This window comes from Arachis stenosperma, chromosome 10 (assembly GCF_014773155.1).
Source record: "Arachis stenosperma cultivar V10309 chromosome 10, arast.V10309.gnm1.PFL2, whole genome shotgun sequence".
NCBI classification, from domain to species: Eukaryota; Viridiplantae; Streptophyta; class Magnoliopsida; order Fabales; family Fabaceae; genus Arachis; species Arachis stenosperma.
In genome coordinates, this window is record NC_080386.1 from 5,970,038 (window position 1) to 5,989,918 (window position 19,881).

The 19,881-nt window shown below is 34.6% G+C and overlaps 3 protein-coding genes across 4 annotated transcripts; all 3 read right to left on the reverse strand.

Annotated features, from left to right (window-relative positions):
• Positions 1 to 6,798: 6,798 nt before the first annotated feature.
• Positions 6,799 to 8,163, reverse strand: LOC130954716 (uncharacterized). Its single transcript, XM_057881475.1, has 3 exons — positions 7,726 to 8,163; positions 7,541 to 7,636; positions 6,799 to 7,460 (listed from the first exon to the last, which is right to left on the reverse strand). Exons 1-3 carry the CDS (start codon positions 8,161 to 8,163, stop codon positions 7,389 to 7,391), a joined length of 606 nt encoding a protein of 201 aa, XP_057737458.1. The 3' UTR covers positions 6,799 to 7,388.
• Positions 8,164 to 8,166: 3 nt separating this feature from the next.
• On the reverse strand, positions 8,167 to 13,898 carry LOC130954713 (outer envelope protein 64, mitochondrial-like). Of its 2 annotated transcripts, none has more exons than XM_057881472.1 (10): positions 13,513 to 13,898; positions 13,282 to 13,434; positions 13,085 to 13,209; positions 12,411 to 12,536; positions 11,991 to 12,173; positions 11,664 to 11,808; positions 11,344 to 11,512; positions 11,079 to 11,213; positions 10,820 to 10,985; positions 8,167 to 8,350 (listed from the first exon to the last, which is right to left on the reverse strand). In XM_057881472.1, the coding sequence occupies exons 1-10, from the start codon at positions 13,758 to 13,760 to the stop codon at positions 8,187 to 8,189; spliced, it is 1,614 nt and encodes a 537-aa protein (XP_057737455.1). In that variant the 5' UTR covers positions 13,761 to 13,898; the 3' UTR covers positions 8,167 to 8,186. The 2 variants fall into 2 exon arrangements, with proteins under 2 accessions (XP_057737455.1, XP_057737456.1); XM_057881473.1 differs by lacking the exon at positions 8,167 to 8,350 and adding an exon at positions 8,373 to 8,583 and having other exon boundaries at positions 13,513 to 13,897.
• Positions 13,899 to 14,355: 457 nt separating this feature from the next.
• Positions 14,356 to 17,903, reverse strand: LOC130954714 (probable protein phosphatase 2C 9). The gene is made up of 6 exons (XM_057881474.1): positions 17,589 to 17,903; positions 17,254 to 17,351; positions 16,127 to 16,366; positions 15,723 to 15,999; positions 14,989 to 15,143; positions 14,356 to 14,904 (listed from the first exon to the last, which is right to left on the reverse strand). Exons 2-6 carry the CDS (start codon positions 17,287 to 17,289, stop codon positions 14,767 to 14,769), a joined length of 846 nt encoding a protein of 281 aa, XP_057737457.1. The 5' UTR covers positions 17,290 to 17,351; positions 17,589 to 17,903; the 3' UTR covers positions 14,356 to 14,766.
• Between the last annotated feature and the right edge of the window lie 1,978 nt (positions 17,904 to 19,881).

Sequence of the window (19,881 nt, forward strand, 5' to 3'; positions counted from 1 at the left end):
TGAAAAGAAAGGACATGTTGTTAACTACACATACAATAACACTCTTCTTAATCTGCCTCTTCTCTCTCAATATGAGAAAGTTTGTATGGCTCATTTTCTATTGTTTTATATCCAGCTTGAGAAGATGATGATGAAGAATCTAACATAATAGTCTTTTTAGCCACACCTTTTTCAATTACTTTAGACATGTTCACATCGTATTTAAAATAGATGTATAATTTATCAGTTTCTTTGTATCTCAACTTACCCTTTTTTATTTGATTAATTTCTATATTTCCTTTAATTACATAAAGTCTAAATTTTATATTAAGTGTTCCCATATCAAACTAAAACATCTCTTATTATACTCTTAATAACCCAATTTTTTAAAGGAAAAACCTCTTCACTTTACTATCCAAGTAACAAAGAACTCTCTTAAAGTCTCTGACAAATCTTTCTCCATAGTGAAACACAGGAATGATCATATATTCAGACATCTACAATCATATTTATTCAAACTTTAATAACATATTCTAACAATAAAAATGTTTAAACAAACAGTTAACGATGATTGAATTATTTAACGAGTTAAATCTCAAAGTAGTTCCTGAACTTGCACTCGAACCTCAAAGTAGTCTCGAAACTTGCATTTGCCCCAATCGTTCCCGTGAATTTAGCAAAGGTGACTTGCGGTCGTCCCTGAAGCATTTTTCGGGAAATATTCCTTAATGACATGATGATGTGTATGGAGATGTGCCACAAATCCCCAATTTGAGTTTCCACGATTAGAAACCTCTCTCTTTCTTCTCCTCTGCTCTCCTTCTTCTTCTCTGCCATTGCTGAGTGTGGTTTGAATGAATTATGATGGGTGGAGACAGCAACCATGTTAGTAGCTCCAGTAACCGACGATCCGAGAGAAGCTATGGGATGAGAACCACCAGAAGTAGTCACGAATGACTTCTAAATAGGTGTGGGTGTAGTAGCCGACCCATCCTCAAATGGTCAAGAATAGAGGCGAATCCAAGGAGAGCATTTTATGGTTGTCCTAACTACAATGTAAGTGATTTGTGTTAATGTATACATCTCTTGTCGTTGATCATTCAATTTGTAATATTTCTTCTCCATGGGCATGAAATGTGGCTGCAAAGTGTTGGCAAGAGGTGGTGTGATCTCTTTATGTGGGCTGACAAAGTTTTGGATGAAGAAGAAGTAAATGACAGAGATAATTTGGGATTTGAAATAGAAGAGTGGAGAATAAAATTTGCTTGAAAGATTGGAACTTAGAGTATGAAGTTAGAGCTCTAAAATTGGCATTTTGTGTGTTGTTGGTTACTGTTATGTTAGTAAATATGATTGTTGTTTGTGTAGTATAGAAGTAGTGAAGGGCATTTAGATATTGTGTAACAAAAAAGTCTAATGTGATGGTTGTGATTGTTGTACCCTATGAACAAATGAATAGAAATGATAACACAGTGTTCGATTCTATTTTGTCATTGTTGTTGCTAATTGTAATTTAGAAATGAAGGAATACGAAGCTAAGGAACAACAATAAGATTTTAAACATTCGAGGATAATATGCAGCTTATGTAAATTGTTTCCAAATTTGTCTATGTCAAACTAGACACTATCAAAAAATAACATAGAGTATTTAACTGAAACCAAAAGACATACACCCTAAAACATGGAACTTGGAAACTACAAAGTTCAATATTTAAAACCAAAATGTCTCAACAGAAAATATCTAAATGTTCATTTCTTGGTGGATTGAATCTCGGGGTTGGAACAAACCGCAAGACGTTACGCAACCTTGAAGCTGTAGCTGCGGATGCATTAACCATTGGATCGATACGAGTAGTTGTTGGTGGTGGAGTATTTGAAATTGGAACAGTGGGTGGTGGAGGAGCATTTGAAACATTTGTCCAATGGCTGCCAAAATTCGTCCACCAAATCTTGTTTTTAGAAATGCTCCATCAAGCTCTATTAGAGGTCTGCAGCTCGCAATAAACCCCTTCTTGCATCCATCCAGACAAATATACATCTTGTCAAAAGTGGGTTCTTCTTTAGGGTTGGGATGAAGAATTGTTGAGATGCGCACAGTTGATCCAGGGTTGCACTTTAGTAGTCTCATCATAGTCTCTGACAACCCGTATTGTGCAGCAGCATCACCATACATAATGTGCCTTGCATCTCCAAGAGCTCTTGTCAAAGAAGGCTTGTTCAAGTCCAAGTCACATTTGCTTTAGTATGTTAAAGCTTCAGAGTGCTTCAGATTTGGAAATTTTCTAAACTTTTTTACCAACTTGCTTGCCAACCACTCTCTATTAGTTAATCTATTCTTTGTCTCCCTTGGACAGGTATGATCATCATTAAAGGTATTAACTTGCCATCAAGCACCCTCACTATCCTTAGAGGCATAAATAACCCAAGGATATTCCTCACCTTTACATAAAGCCCAGCACCTTAAGTTATCATTTTTTTTTTAACCAAACTCTTCTACCTTCCTGTATGTAGTACTCCTTCACAGAATTTCATCCCTATCTCTAAGCGGAGTTCTCCAAATCTTGTACCTTCTCTGAAAATAGGGAATGCTTCATCATCATCAACTTCATCGAGTTCATCCTCTGAGTTAGGAGGTGTCTTCATTTCTTCCGAATGCCAAGAGTCTCTCCCATCTGAATCATCTTGATATTCATCATGAGCATCATAAACACCAACATTAGGACTAGGGTCTGCCATAGGTCTAAAAAATAACTCATCATATTCACCCGAATCATCCTCAGGCACCAAACTATCATCAGGTTAGAGTATTTCCTTCCTCAATTTACTAAGTTTAACTTTCTTCACATGTTTCTTGTTAACCTCTTTTCTTTTAGCTATTAGTATTGTATTGGTAACCTCCTCATCACTGGAACTCTCTTCAGCTCCAGGCTTATAAGCACTATTCTCTGCACTTTCATGACTGTTCGAGGATTCAAATTCTGATAACACAACCGTCTCAACCTGCTTTTCTTTCCCTTTAGTTGTATGTCTTGTCACATGACCTTTAGCTAATGCCCTAGTTATATATCTCCTATTCAATGTTGTTCTTGTATCACCTTTCTTTTTGGTTTTTTTCAATGCAACACCTTTTTTCTCTGTCCCATTCTTTGATGGCAATTTGGGTTGAAAAAATTTACTAGGCTTTAACTTAGGCACTGGTGTTGGAGTACATTTGGAAATTTAGGTTGGATTGGTGGTTGGAGGTGGTACTTGAATATGGTTCATATCTTGGTTGGATGGAGCAGGGGTAGCAGCCATAGAAATTGGGTTCGGAATGGTAGATGTTGTCTGCTGAGTGGGTTTTAAAATTTCAGTAGTCTTAGGTTGGTTGATACATGGGTTGGAACTGGGTGAGGAGGAATGGCCCTGGAGGTTGGTCCTGTTCTCAGTAAAACTGGTTCAGTAGGGACTTCAACCACCACCTCATTGTCCTTTTTGGATGGTGGTTCTTCCAAATATGTTGAATAGATACCCCATGCTCATAGTACACATGCACATCTCCATGGTTTCTTTCAGCATGGAAACACATCTCCAGGAGCTCACCATCAGAATGTAGTTCCCTTAGAACAGTCTCTAAGGCTGCGTTTGTTTACCGAGACAGGACACTGAGACAGAGGCACAAAGACATAAAATTGTGTTTGATAGAGAAGACATGGACAGAGACAATGTGTCCAAAGACACTGGATTAGTGTATTTTGTGTCCATCCTGACAGGAAGGACACAGGAACACTAACAATAGACACAACTTATTTTTCATTACTCTTGTTAATTTTTTAGAATTATAACTTTTATTATTATATTTTTCATCTCATATTTTTTGAATGAAAAAAAATGAGAAAAAATTAAATTTTCATAATTTGTTCTAGTTTATCACCAAACAAAATACAAAAACACAAAATTTTGTGTCTTTGTCCTTTAGTGTCTTGTCCTGTCCTATTCTCAGTGTCTTGTCTTGTCGTGTTCTTAGAAACAAACGCAACCTAAGGGTCTGTTTGGAACCAGCCACCAATAGTGTTCCACCTTATCATACCCAAGCTCTTTGTAGTAATCCCTGATGAAAAACACATATAGCCGATTTAGGTCAAGTTTTGGAATCTCTGAAATATGGTCCCTGGTGTATGAGACGACACCATTTTCACTCATCACAAAGGATCCTCTATGGTGACACACAATAGTAAAGAGAGCCATTTGCAGGTAACACATGATCATCAAAATTGCCATCAGCCAGGAAGGCACACTAACCCCGATCTCTAACCTACCATGAAAACACATAAACTACATACATACTACTATTTTTAGTACATTACAACCATAGCTACTATCATCACGGACGAAAACAAACAATATAAACAAAACAACAACATACGAAGAAAATCCTAACAAAAATTTAAAAAGAAAAACACATTACAAAAAGGGAGAACAAATGAATATATATATACTTACCAATGTCGAAAAAAGCCATGATCAAGAAAAACAGAGGAGTAGATAGTAGCTATTTTGTTTATCCTTTTCTATTTTAGTTACATCTAACAACCAAGATGCTTCTCCTGAGATCACTACGTGCAATACAGATGAGATAATTAGAGTGTACTTGCTTTCCTTGAGAGAGAACGCAAGAGAAAATCCCTCTTAAAGTGGCACCATTGAAGAAAATAAGGAGAAGAAGAAAAGACTGTGTTGGATTGAGAGAGAAACAGCCACTGCATGTTAAATCCCCTCTATGCACACTAAACGACGGCATTTCTATGCAATTTGGGCGCCAAATAAAAATGGCGTCGTTTTGGATGTCCAGCCTGGCGTCCAGCGTGGCCTCCGTCGATCCAAGTCATCTTTCCGTCACCGGAAAATGCTTTAGGGATAACCGTGAGTCACCTTTACTAAATTCAGGGAAACGATTGGGGCCAATGCAAATTTAGGGACTATTTTGAGACTCGAGTGCAAGTTCAGGGACCACTTTGAGATTTAACTCTTATTTAATTTTTACGAAAATGCACAAAATTTATTCCTATTTAAACTTTTCTATAAACAGGACCACAGAGGGTTGCAGACAACAATGGTGTGCTGTCAGAATCAGAATCAGAATGTTGGACCACACAAAGCGCAAGGGACAAACACTTTCTAACAAGTCACTAACTTGAATTGTGTGAAGCGTTCTCAGAAGATTCCGTCTAGCTTTATTAACAACACCACCAATCCACCGTCAACTATGACGTTGTCAGCACTCTTTTAAGCAGTAACGTCAGTGTTTCTTTCTACCAATCCAGCATCCATAGTGGTCTCGAGAAGTGAGAAACCTTTTCTACTAGGTTTTTCTTGTAAATGTGAAGGCTTGTTGATGGGATTTTATAGAAACACAACATTTGAGAAACAACTAAAGCATTACTTTCCGTACGAACAACGTTATTTTTAGAGCGAAGGAGTTGGACAACTTAACCCCTATCCATTTGAATTTGTCTAACTAGGCACTAAATGAACACGTCAGCGAGCTCATGTGACAGGTCACGCTTCAAATGTGATAGCCCAGCGTTTTCCGTCAAACTTCGTCAGAAAATAACACACAGTGATTGTATTGTGTGACGGAATTAAGGAACAGGGACCAAAATAGATCATTTTTATTTTGAGAGATTTCATTGTCATTTTTTAAAATGGACAGAAGTCGAATTAGTAGTTTACTCTTAATGTATTAGTTTTCAAGAAAAAAAAATCATTTTTATTATTAATTACTTTTTTAATCACTACTTTTTTAATCACTACTTGTTTAATATATCTTTGTATTGAATATTTGATAATATATTGAATATGAAACGAAAGGACATCTTGTTAACTACACATACAGTAACACTCCTCTCAATCTGTCTCTTCTCTCCCTTATTTTGTTTTATTTCTACATATGACTGATACCGATTACCGAACGTCTCTGGTACAAGACAATTTACTTTTATCTAATCACAATAAACAAGTGACAAAGTGACAGTGACATGGCCAGCCCAAATGCAATGTCGTGCATGTTAGGGAATATGCCATAATGCTATATTGAATTTGATCCGGTAATTCGGATTGATCCCAATTTTGCATTAATTCTGCATCAACTTTGAAAAAATTATAAGCCACAAAAGTAGAGCGGAATTGACCAGCACCAAAAGAAAAATGAATTGACTTATTAATACAAAATTTTAAAACTTTTCTTCCATAAATACATAAGCTGCTGATATTCAGAAAATTTAGGGGCAACAGACCAACCGTATTAGCAATTTTGGCAAGTATTTAACTAGCATAAATGCCAAATTATTTTCAATAAATAAAAAAGATAAAAAAAAAAGAATAGTCAGAATTTATTTTATTTAACATTTATTCATTAATTTTTGTAATAATTAATGAATATTAAATAAGTTAAATTTTGGCTATTTTCTTTTATTTTTTTTTTTGTTATTAAATATTTTTGATAAGTTTTATTGATTCATTATGTGCAAATTCTAATAACAATAAATCGATAATGCTATAGAGACAAAAATAAAAATCTAAAACTTGCTTTATTTAATATTTATTAGTAAATTTGGACTGTTTTTGGTTAATTCTTTTTTGTTATCAAATATTTTTGTTCTAATAACTGAGTACAAAATTTATATTAATTCATGTGTGTAAACTCAATAAATATAAATATAAACTTATGTGTTTGATGTATACAAATTTATGTAAATGTGGGTACAAACTATTGCGGTTAACTCAAAATAATATTTGTTGGGTATGTAGTATTGCGGATTGAAATTTCAATTTGTTTGTGAATATAATCAGTTGTCTCCATGCGAGATAACATATAAACTGTAGAAAATGATGCTGTGTTTCACTAATTAATCACCAAAAGCAAACACTACAAATTTACAAAAAATGATTACAGAACATTAGCTAACACTATTACTAGCAATCATATTGGTATTAATTACATCTCTCTTTCTTAGACTTTATTTTTATCCAAACATAATACGAATATAGATCCTCTAAAATGAGAATGAGAATAATTGTAAGGATCCTATTACAGTCTAACCAAGCAATGTTGATGATCATGATTCCCTTGCTAAAAAAGAAGAAAGTTGCATGACTTACTGAGATCAAGAATGGCCTTCTGAATTTGTCCATCTAAAACTAAAACTAAGTGAGGGCGAGGACGAACATGTCTTGGGACCAACGAGGAAAGATTTCAAGTGCCTGGCAAACTCTTTAGACTTCTCTAGGTTCACTGCATGCCCTGCATTCTTGATCACCACAATATGAGCACTTTCCCCTATATGCCTGCTCCAAATCAAACACAAGTCCATTGTTGTTTAAGATGATGCTTCGAACTTGTATGTGCTGGGTTGAGAAATCTATATATCTCACCTTTGTAATCTGTGTCCTAACTCGAGAGGGAATACCTGATCTTGCTCTCCCCATATGATTAGCGTGTTCTGCTCCATCCAATACCAGAGAATCATGTAAATGTTCAAATAATTCAAAGAATAGGTGAATTGGATAAAATGATACATACCTGTTGGATCTTGGGAAGATTAGAAAGTTTTCGACCTTTGAGTATTGCCTCAAGTAATTCTCTCTTCTCATCAACGCAACGTGTACACATCACCTGCTTAGCTTGTTTCCAAATAAAGCATCAATTAAACAAATCATATGTCTCTATCTTTGATTTGATTATGCAAAGAAATTAAAGAGGGATACCTGAATGAAATCTGCAAGGAACCAAGTAGGGACGCCCCTTGCAGGCCTAACAAAAGATAGCCGCATCAACTCCCTGAGCTTCTCGGGAGTCTGAGGCATCAAAATGCTTGCAGCTTCATCCAAATCAGAAACCTTAAACAACCCATTTTTCATGTCAATCTCCTCCAAGCAAACACCCGTGCAACAAAGCGCCAACTTCTCCACTTTCTCAGGGAACTGTGCAGCCAAACTATACGCCACAAAGCCACCATAGCTGATCCCAACCAAGCTCATCCTGTGGACACCATGAAACTCCATCAGCTTCCTCAAGCACACGGCCTGAAAGGACTCCGTCCTCTCAGGTCGTGACGTGAAGGAATCGCCGAAGAAGAGAAGGTCAGGCACGTAAACGTTGAAGTGTGCCACGAAGTTCCGAAGGTGGTCGCCGTATTGCCACATTGCGTTCGCGCCAAAACCGTGGATCAGGACCAGGCTGGGTTTGCTTCTGTCATGGATCTTCGGCACCCAGCAATGCATGACGGTTCCGTCGCCCAAGTCTGATACCACGGCGCGGAGGCCCGCCACGGAGAACGACTGGCGGTACAACCAGTCTCTGGAAGCGGTGAAGCTGAAGCATTTTGAAAGCCTGGGAAACATGGGATGATTACCAATCACAATCGGAAATAAGATTGAAACTTTTTATGACCAATGTGAATGTTTACGGAGGATTTGAAATGGGTAGAGTGTTGAAGGAGAGAAGCTGGATGATGATGATGATGATGACGATGTTGTTTGAGTAATTGTGGCGGTTTTGTGGTTGTCAATGGTGACAAGGTTCATTGGAATTACAACCAAAGTTGAGAATGAGATTGAAGATGGCTGTGCGGAGAAAGCGAGACAATAGTCAACAGAATGTAGAGAATTGGTAATGCCAAAAACTGAGGGTGGCAAATTTACGAGCACTGTTACATGTTACATGCAGCTCCTAAAACATAGCTTATATCATTTTCTCTGGTTTTTCTGTTTTTGTCTTCCTTCCTTTTCGGCAGTCTATTCTAATTCAAGTTCAATAATACCTCAGCTATTCTAATTAAATAAGATTAATACATGAACCACTTTATACAAAAAATAAAGTTATCTAATTTTTAATACTAGAGTAGATGATGTATTCATTGTCTAAAATTAAGGAGACTATGCCGTTTGAATTATAGCTTGTTGGCATGATACAGAAATATTTGATAACAAAAAATATTAGTACAAAATTATTAATTTTTTGTTTCATTTAATATATCCTGTAATAAATAAATACTAAATAAGATAAATTTTAACTATTTTTTATCTTCTTAATATTATTTTTACTGTAAATAACAAGTTATTGTATCAAAAAAAAAATGGTTATAGGTTCTGGCAAACTGAGGTCGGTTTGCCTAGTTTAAGTGTCAGTTTTAGAAGGCACCAATAATGGGGTTTTGATGCTCTGGCAGGACTCTGAATCTGCTTCGTGTAGTGACACTCTAATCATGGAAAACATGTTGTATAGAGTCGTATATTCTTTCTTCTTCAACTTTAATTGAGACTTGGGAATTCATATTTGTGCACTTCGTTTCAGAATTGTATTTCTTCACGTAATGTCTTATTTTACAAACTTCTATATTTAAAGACTAAATAATAGACTATTTTTAAAGAATACCTAATTATGATTTTAAAAATTCTATGCTTGGACATATGATTTTAATAAATAATATTTAATAAAGTTTAAACTTTTCGCTTTTATTTTTAAACGTAAGTTAAATAATTTAGATATCATAATAAAAATATTATAAATTTATCTTAGATGTTTGTAAGTGCTAACTGCTAAGCAACTCTTTTTTTTAAATAGCCTTGCAGCTTTTTTTTTTCCTGTCTTTGATAGTCTTTCCGAGTAACAAGGAATTGAACATTATCAGACTTGTTTTCCCAACTACTAGTTAAATCTAATATATATTTTTCTTTTTTCTTTTTTTAGAATGAGAGTGAGATACAAGTTCAATTAAAAAGTTTGACAACTACTTTTATATATATAGACAAAATATTATATAACGTATTAAATATTCATAATCATTGCATATCGTGAAACGCAAACTCAGCAATATATTGCATCTCAACAATTCTAAAATATAAAGTTTAAGTTTTTGTTTTTCTTTTTTTATATAAAAGATTAATATGACCCTTGAATCCCAAAACCATTTAGAAATTGAAATTAAAACTGACAATTTGAAACTCATGGCTAAAGAATGAAACTAAAATTTTAATTTCAAGATATAAAATTTTAATTCCCTACAATACCTCTAGAAAAAAAAAGATACAAATAGACTAGAATTTATGAAAACGGAGACCGAAACTTTAATATTTTTCTAATAATTAAGGATATTTTAATAAATATTTTCATTTCATATCCATATTTATCTTGAACCAAATAAGATACTAAGACATAATTCAGTTTATACCAAATATAATACAAAGACTTAATTTAGTCTCTTAGGTAGCGTTTGATGGAGGGACAGAGACGGAAAGACGGAGATTGAGAGAACAGAGACTAAGAGATAGAGATTGAAATAAATTTCAGTATTCTGTTTGATGCAAAATGGGAGACCGAAATTGAAATAAGAATGAAACTCTAATTTAATTTGCACAAAATTGGAATTAATTAATTGAAATGAGAGTATTTTAGGTATAAAATGTTATTAAAGTTTCAGTCTCCATCTCTAAAAATTTTAGTCTCATGTGTCCCCACTTTTTGGAGGTACTAAAATACTAAAATTTTAGTATCAGTCTCTAAACCAACAAACATGATACTAAGTCTCAATTTCTCAATCTCTGTCTCAGTACCTCAACAAAAACTACCTTAGTCTCTATTTCTCCGTCTCTCTCTCAAGCGTAACTAAGCTCCTGCTTGGCTAGACTAGGAATAGCATAAGATTCAAATCCAAATTCTGTTCTAATCAAGCCTTGTGGATTTTATTAAGTAATAATGATAGTGATGATATTTACAAAAGAAATGTTGCATGAGATTCTGACCCCAAAAATTTAAGAAAGAACTAAACGTTCTCCAAAAGGTCATAAATTTCAAAATTACCATTAGTATCAGGTGGTGGCAAAGGAGAGTAAGCGACACTAACTTGCTCTTGAAGAGTTTTATACATGTCACAGACAGTATCAAGTAGAAATTTATCAGCTCCATGTGATGACATGAATGACACGGAGACACAACAATCATTATGATGTCCTAATGGAATTGCAACCTGTAAATAATGCAAAACCAAATATAAAATTGTTAACCCAAGTCTCAGAAGAATACATATGAACTGAGGAAAAATATGTATAGAGAAATTTACCTGACAACAACCAGAGATGCTAGCAATGCTGGATAATGCAAAAGCTCTTTCATGGAACTCAGAAGAAATCTCTTTCTCTGTATTAAGCTTTAATGGGTTGTCTGCAACAGTAGGAATAACTAGTATTCCATCATCCTATATGACAAAATTAAAACACTGAGGAGGTAAGGGAATAGCATAGAGATATTCATCATCTTCAAAATATAATCAAATTCCATGTCCAACCTTTTAACAGTTTAGGAACTTACTATAGATATTACACTACCTTTAGAAGACACTGAAAAGCAGCTCGCATCTCTGTCCTTACTCTGTACAAGGCTTTTATATTATCATTTGTAGTTTTGATGGCCTCAGTAACACGATCAGACGCATAACACCCTAACCTGGGTTTTGCATGTTTAATCCATTCTTCATGATTGGTTTTGAATTCATATCTGGAAATAAGGAGCAAGTCCAGGATTATAAAATAATATATTAGGTCATCAACAGAAATATAAAATGCAATATGCTTTTTAACAAAAAGGATAAAATCATAAAGTGTAACATAATCTAATCTAAGTCAAATGATAAAAATGAAGGGCATACCCTTGTAATGATAACATTACTGTAGAGAGAGCTTTCAAAATTGATGTTCCATCTTGTTGATGAGCTAATTGCTCACAGAAACCCTTTAGATTGGGCACTTTAGAAGCAATATACTGGCAAATATTCATATGTCTTGGAGACGGATCTGCAAAACAGAAGGGAAAATTTTCTTCGTGATTCAATGTTTCATCATGCACCATATACATGAATTTTCTCTTCTTTGAACAACAAAAATTTTCTTTCCTTTTTTAGACCACGAATCAACTGAAAGTAATTTTATTAAATATGAACACACACAGATCAGTCCTCAAATGTCCAGATACTTACAACCAGTCAAAGTCTCAATAGCTTTGCCGATAACAGATACTGTCTTCAGATTATGAACTTTAGATAACTGAAAAAGATCATCAGCAAACGAAATCTGCCTTATCCTTTTGGTCTCTACTGAATTGGATTGAAGTAAAACACGTCCAACAAGAGATAGGACAGATGGATCGCGAGCAAACCATCCTGAAATGTAATTAGACAATAAAGAAATAAACAATCAGAAAAACTGCAATTGTTGATCAGGATCTTGAACATATGTATGTAAGATATCAAACAATTAACCATAGTTTTGTAATATCATACTCAGTTGTGTATTGACATGCATATAGTTCTGACTCCAAGAAATAAAACCTTATAATCTATGATAAAATCAGATACATTCAAAAGTATAACAACCAAAGACTTAATCATGCAACATACCAATAGTATCTAGACTTTGTGCATTTGGAAGAACTCCAATGGTTGTTACAGCTCCATGAGATGGTCGAAACCCAAGAATGCCACAAAATGCTGCTGGAATTCTGACACATCCTGTAGTATCAGTACCTACAGAAACAAATACAGCAGCTGTGTGTAAAGTTTACTAATTATGCTCATTCAGAATGTCAACTTTAGAAACCCTAAAATGTTATCCGTTACAAGTTACAACCCTATTGTCTTGTAGAAAATGGATACTTAAACAATAAGTCAAATGAAATACAGTTAAACACAAGAATAAAAAATCGTATTTAACACAGGAAATAAATCTCATTACATATTTCATTTGAATATAGATTATAATGTTTGAACTAATCTCCAAATAATTAACTTATCGCATCATTTTCATCTCACATACTTGCATAATCCTAGAGTATATTTAATGCCTGCCCCAAAAATTTATTTCTATCCAAACTTTAACTATATGTTAGATTTGTTAAATGTATGATTATTTCCCGCGTTAAAGATGTGCAACAAAAACCTATTATGGTGGAAACTCAGATGCAGTTCTAAGAGTCGCCAAATGATTTGACAGGTTTGACTAAATTATCAACATGAAGTTAATAGCACCGGAGTTTCTACTTTATGCAAAATAGCAACGACAAAAACACACTCACCAATAGCAAAGTCAACTAGGCCGGCAGCAACGGCGACGGCAGAGCCACTGGAAGAACCTCCGGGAATGCAAGACGGCGTGCGAGGATTGATGGGGGTTCCATAATGGTGGTTCTGACCGGAAATCCTGCAAAAGAAAGTGATAATTGCATAAGTTGTCCTGAAGAGTGAATGAGAAATTGAGAGGAGAAGTGCAAACCCGAAAGAGAATTCGTCCATAAGAGTGTTGCCAACACAAGTGGCACCGTTGCTGAGCAGAGCGGTGACAACAAGGGCGGTAATCTCAGCTTGAGGGTGCGACTTCTTCCAATCAGGGTTCCCAAACCCCGTCACGTTCCCCTTCACATGAAATCTGAAGAATCATTCAATTCAACGAAGCAGATAGGAAACGCGAATGGAAGCAAGGAATATACAAAAGAAAATTACGAACATGTCCTTCACTGCAAAGGTTAGGCCACATAGCATTTGGTTGCGGGCGCCAGGGAAAGGAAGAAGCTCAAAACGCTGCATAAAGGCACCGTACAACTCCTTATCGGGGGAGCTGGGAATCCTCCGCCTCCGCCGTCTACGGCGAGTCTCGGTGACAAGAAGGACGGCGGTGGTGAGGCCAAGGCCGAGGAGAAGCCAGAGTTTGGGGTTGGAAGCATTGCGCTTTAGAAGATTGAGGGCTTTGGACATGATGCAGAAAACAGAGAGAATAGAAGGTGGTGGTTGGCGGTTGAGGAAGCGCGGAAGGTGGTAGAAGACATGACATCAGCATAGCGCAGTCAACGGTTCAGATTTTGAGTCACAACTTTTCATTTCTTACAGTTAAAAAAAATCTCAAGTTCAGGTATAGAAGTATCGAAGTATAGATTTTGGATAATTGAAGATTTTTTTTATGTAAAAAAGTTAAAATAGGTTATATTAAGCAATAATCATACTATATGTATATTAAATAAAAATTAAATATTAAAGATAAATTACACGATAATTTTATATATATATAACATTTTTTGTTAAGTAATTTTATCAAATTATCTGATAATTTTCTACTATTATTTTGATACGAAGATATTTTCATGAAAATAATCCATATATACTATAGGCAATTTAAAACCAATTTTAGCTTAGTTTGATGCAAGTCTACTAGAAGAAGCTCCACTTTTGGTTTACTCAAACCTCATTTACAATTAGTAATAGTGGCAGAGTTAACTAATGAAATTGAGGGGGAAAAAAACAAGCTTAAAAGAATCAACCAAGAATAGGATTATAGGATATATCCACCCAAAAGTTAAATTGAAACAAATTTTACTTATAAAGTCAGGAATTTGAATACTAAGAAACTCTCTTAAAAAAGAATTGTACTAGTTACCACTCTGAATCACAGGAACTTAGAGTGCCTAACTTTTGATCATTAGAAAAACTAACCATATACCCATCTCAAATTGTCACACTACTCCATGTCACAAAGCAAAATACAGAGAAAAATGATGGTATTAATCTACACTGAAGAAATCAAGAAATGCTAAAATAGAACCACCTAATGTCAAGAACATCAATTTTACAGATAATTCTGGGGATGGGGGAACCTATGGTTGCAGAAATTTCCAGAAGAACAAGAAGAAGAAGGAGCATGGACTTTGCATCCCTATATTGGTGAGTCATCAAAGATTGAATGTAATGGATGGAGGAGAACCCTGAATCACTTGAAACGAACTACAATGCATGAAATGTCATCTTTACTGTCTCTGTTCAATGCCTCCGCAGCTAGCTGTTTCGCCGCCTTTTGAGGATCTTTGATCTTTTTCGCAATATCCACTGCTTCTTGGTTTGCCATTACCTGCAAGAACAAATGAGAACTTCGAGTTCAAAATTATATGTTTTAAGGAAAATACTTGCCATAAAGAAGAGATTGATGGATAACCTTCCAAAGACCATCACTAGCCAGAATCAAAAGCTCAGTATCTTGTTCAATGTCACAATGTTGTACATCAGGATCAGATCGCAAGTGCGATTTGAGGTTTCTGTCTCCGAATGCCCGAGACACTGCAAGCTGCCCGTTCACTCTTGCAACATCTCCTGATATATAACATCCACATGCAAAGAAATGATTACAGAATACACAATTTATTTTTGGTAAACTTTAGATTTCTGAGGATATTGGCCACATATGCATGTAAGGCATTCTGATTCCAATACATTTTGGATTAACATGGGGATGACAGAAAATACTCTTTACTACTCTTTTAAATCTGAACACATTTTGGTTGAACCTATCCTTCACTTTTCTAATAAATGTGCAGATTGTATTTGTAAGTCATGCATGTATCGAAAATCAGTCAAGCAGAGGTGGTAATTTGATTTTCAAGCTTTATGGATCACAAAGAGACACAATTGGTTTCAATAGATACACCCATGAATCTTTGATCAACAGAGGAAGGTTAACTCTCATTTTTGCATAGTTCAGCCTGATCTTAGCAAATTACTTTTACTTCTTATAAACAAATTATGATGTTGATCCTCTTTGAAAATGCAAAAATGAGGCTCATGATACATATATAATCTTCCCAAGCATAACACATTCTTGAGGTTTCAATTTAGCATGTAAAATGTAGGCAATATCAAATAGGCAAGGCTCATTAAGGTTTGCTTAAGAACCTGGCATGTTTGAGACAAATCCGCCTTTGTTCTCGATTATGCCCCTTTCAGTATTGGGCTCATGATCTACCGTCATCTGTATGGCCTGCCCTCCCCGTGACAGAACTGCTCGTGAATCTCCAACATTCGCTATCCACAATTGCTGATTATTTATTAGAATTGCAGTCACTGCAGTTGATCCGCCTCGTCCCAGATCAGGATTGTGAGAAAGAATGGCCTGATCCGTTGTCTCGTACGCCTTAATGATGGAACCGTTTGGATCATTCCAGAAGTCTGCCTGTAACAATCAATCATAGCTTAAAGAAATAGTCTTCACGAAATATGCAACATATACCAGAAAAGAATGGAGAACTTTTCTCTGAACATCCCAATGTTCAGTCCTAGAAATTGGTTGAACAACTTACTTCCTTCAAGATATTAGAAAGCAGATGCTTTTGTAGATATGCTGGAACAGTGTCTCCCAAGTGTCCGTCATAGATAGCGAAAAGTCCTAGCTCTTGCCCTCTCGACTGGACAAATTTCGCCACGTGATAGTCCTCCATTGGGTGATTCGCTTTCCCTTTAACTAGACTGAAGCCATACTTGACTGCATACTGAGAGCTCCTACCCTTGCCGGAGCTACATGAAGAACGACCTCCAACCACCTAAACATAAAGAAGTTTGAAAGATAATCACAAAATTAGAACAAGAAAAGAGGCACAAAACCAAAAATGATCAAATATTTCACAAGTTTAACACAGCATAAAAGAAAGTTGTTAGTACTCCACTGTTAAGTCCTACATTGTTCAAGTATGCAGCTAACATGTCAAGTCCTATAAAATCCACCCTCCAAATATATTGTCCTTTATGTGAGAGCAATCCGTTAAGCCGGACACAACGTAAGATATGGCGAAGATAGTCTATATAGACGGTACTAAGACAGTTCTTGGCCCCTTTCCCTCCTTGAGAAACTCAAAATCAATCTAGTTACAAAGACTCAGAACCTGATATAGTGATATCCTAATAAACTGCCTGCAATGAAACATCACTGGCATTCTCCAAAATATTGAGTGCATTTCAATAGGCTTTTAAAAATTTTAGTACTTTATAGACAAAACACAAAGGCAGCTTTCGATCTACTTCTCAAAGAAGCAAAAAGACAGATTATCAAACGCTCCACCTAACTATAATTATAAAATTTGGGACAGTTCTAAGGCCTCATTCACTGCACCACCAGAACTTAATCCCCACCTAACTATACCATAGCTCTTCAAAGGAAAACACAGACAAAAATATGAAGACACATTTGGAGAACAGAGATAAAAAAAATGCAAAATGTCTCTGTTGTTATGCAAAACCGAATTTTCTGTCTACAAAAAAAAAAGGATATAGAAAGAAAGAAGGAAGACACACAATTTTTTCGTCTTCTCTATTCCTCCTATATCCTTTACCAAACACAGCCTAAGGAATTGAATATGCATGATCATTTCAAAGAGAAGAGAATATATTTTAAAAAAAAAATAACAACAACAAGGAAAGCAGGAATTCTCACCTGAGAGACAGAATTGAAGCAACAGAGATTATCCATGTAATTCAGCTGCCTCACCTCACCTTCGGTTAGTTTTCAACATCTACCTCTTCTACTAAAATCTTCAAAACAGAAAAATTCCATGAAAACTTGACGTCAGGGAAAATAATTTAATTAATTAAACAAATTTTATAAAATCCCCAAGCGCAGTTAATTATCACCAGAAAATTGCCGATCACCCAAGCAAGCAATTCTAAAAACCCAAAAATAAACCTCCTAGAGACCAAAATATTAAAAAAATAAAAATGGAAAAACTTTTGAAGACCCCAGATGAAGAAGTGGCAGAGAAATTCACTAACCAATCCAAAGAACTGAGCTTTGGCACTAGGGAATGAGAAGGAGGATCTATATAGGAAGTGGGTGGTCACGGATTATGCCGTCCACTTAAGGAGAAGAAGAGAAAGAGACAGAGCAATAACACAGAACAGAACAGAACAGAACAGAACACAAAGAAGCTTATACCAAAAGAGCCCCTCTTAATAGAGAGAGCGCTTATTATTAATGGGAGAGAATAGAATTGAATAGAATAAGGTGATGGGGTGTGTTGGATATTGTAACCGTTCTGGTTTTAGGGAGAAAGTCTAATGTGCAATGACTGCAAAAGAATAAAAAGAAAAAGAAAAAGAAAACTCTTGTTATAAAAGGAAGAGCTTGCCCTTATTGACTTTGCAGTTTTTTTGTTTTTATTGCTGCTGACACAATTTGGCTTTCATTATTACAGCTGTTTTTGAGGTTTCATAGTTCGCATAAACACTCAAAATCTCTGCCATTTTCTTTGGGTCACTCACCCTTCTCAGGGTGGGGGGGCTGCCTTGGGAGACCTCAAAAAGTCAGCAAATTTTTCTAACTATAATTCTCTTCACTTCCTCCAAGAGCTCTTGTCCCAAAAGGATAGGGGAAAATAATTCATTTACAAATTACAATACCCTCTAATTGTTTTTAAAAAATAAAAACCTTGCTTATTCAAAGTAACTAATCAAAAATTGTCCTTTCTGCACGTTACTGTATGGTTTTTTCTTTCAAAAAATTTAGGTGTTCACTAATAATTAGTCACTAAATTACAAATAATATATTTTTAATATATATTTTATACAAAATTAATTTAATTATTATTTTTTAAGATACACGTAACATAATTATTATTTTACAGCAGTATTTGAATAATAAAGATAAAGGGAACAAAGGACTTAGAAAATTTTTTAATTTGAATCTTAAAAAAATGTTGGGATTTCTTTGTTAACTATATTAAGTCTCTTTAGACTACTTTTGTCTTTTGAAACTATTTTATATATTTTGTCAATAAAAAAGTTTATTTAGTATTATAATTAAATTTAATTTTAATATAATATAATATAATATAATTATATATATATTTAATTATGTATTATTACATTAAACAATAATGATTATTTTCTATAAATCAGTCACAATTTAATTATATATATAAGAGTTTAGTTATTCTTAAACTCTAATTTAAAATTATTGGTTAAAAAAGGAAATACGTATCTCTCTATTAGATTATGTATTTTATTGGGTTTGTAGGTTGATAATTATTAATTAAGAAAGGAAAAAAGGATCAAAATTAAATAAGTCAACCCTGCAGGTTAGAATTTTCAGACAGGACATTAACTCTCTTGTCATTTCTGGGGATAGAATCATGCAATCTGCAATTGACGACAAAAGAGTGTCATGGATTAATCTTTTATGTATTATTTTTTTTCAAACAAGAATTAAATGCCATATAGGAGAGTTAAGAATACAGAAAGTTTGCAACTTTGAGGGGAAGGAATCTTGTGGGGCTTAATCTATAGGTGCAGTTAAATTGTTAGCGGTACTATGCTGACAATTTTATCAGAAAGTCAGATACTAGTACCCTGTTCCTCTCTCACTCTAAAATATTTGTTGTTTTTTGTTCTGAATTTCTACCACAGGTCCACCCCATAAACACAAAGTGCACATTGCAGTAAAAAGCTGAGTGGTCAAATTATAATATCAAACCTATTTGATAGTCATCACCACTGTGGCCCAGCACCACTAACCCTAGGTCCCCCACAACCACAAACCCTAAACCCAAATTTATGGAAATTTATTCACCTAAAACTTCCTTCCTAGTTTTAGCGAAATAATATTTTCACTTCACGTCATAAAAATTTGATTAAGTTTTTATATTGATTGTCGAAAATGTAATATGACCCTCCTCCTTTATTTATTCGAATTTAAAATCGATTATGTAATATTCGAATAAATTTTTATATTAATTGTCAAAAATGTAATATAATCATATTCCTTTATCTGGGTTTAGAACCAATTATGTAATATAGGTAGAGTTATTTACCTTAAAATTAAAACCAAAATTATTTATCCTTAATGCTCTCATTTCATTGGTTTTGTTTTCTTCTGTGCTTGTAAGAGATGTTGAAAAAGATCCAGTAAAAGACGTAACTTTTTATATTTATCTATTCCAAAAGATTACTTGTATTCTACTTGGTGGTTAAATTGATGATTGTTAAGATTTTATCACGTATTCGTATGTAAATGAATATATGAATTTGTAGGAAACATGATATAAAAATCCAAAGCTCAGACACAAAA

Bases quoted from the DNA above. Each gene is read 5' to 3' on its own strand.
- LOC130954716 (XM_057881475.1), bottom strand. From the start codon at position 8,163: ATGTGGCAATACGGCGACCACCTTCGGAACTTCGTGGCACACTTCAAC. The intron at 7,637-7,725 runs GTATCCCTCTTT...AAACAAGCTAAG, and splicing joins TCCTTGCAGATTTCATTCAG to CAGGTGATGTGTACACGTTG. The intron at 7,461-7,540 runs GTATGTATCATT...TGGATGGAGCAG, and splicing joins ATCTTCCCAAGATCCAACAG to AACACGCTAATCATATGGGG.
- LOC130954713 (XM_057881472.1), bottom strand. From the start codon at position 13,760: ATGTCCAAAGCCCTCAATCTTCTAAAGCGCAATGCTTCCAACCCCAAA. The intron at 13,435-13,512 runs GTTCGTAATTTT...ATGATTCTTCAG, and splicing joins ACCTTTGCAGTGAAGGACAT to ATTTCATGTGAAGGGGAACG. The intron at 13,210-13,281 runs GTTTGCACTTCT...TTTCTTTTGCAG, and splicing joins ATGGACGAATTCTCTTTCGG to GATTTCCGGTCAGAACCACC.
- LOC130954714 (XM_057881474.1), bottom strand. From the start codon at position 17,289: ATGGATAATCTCTGTTGCTTCAATTCTGTCTCTCAG. The intron at 15,144-15,722 runs GTTCTTAAGCAA...GTTATATATCAG, and splicing joins ATTTGTCTCAAACATGCCAG to GAGATGTTGCAAGAGTGAAC. The intron at 14,905-14,988 runs GTTATCCATCAA...TTGTTCTTGCAG, and splicing joins CTAGTGATGGTCTTTGGAAG to GTAATGGCAAACCAAGAAGC.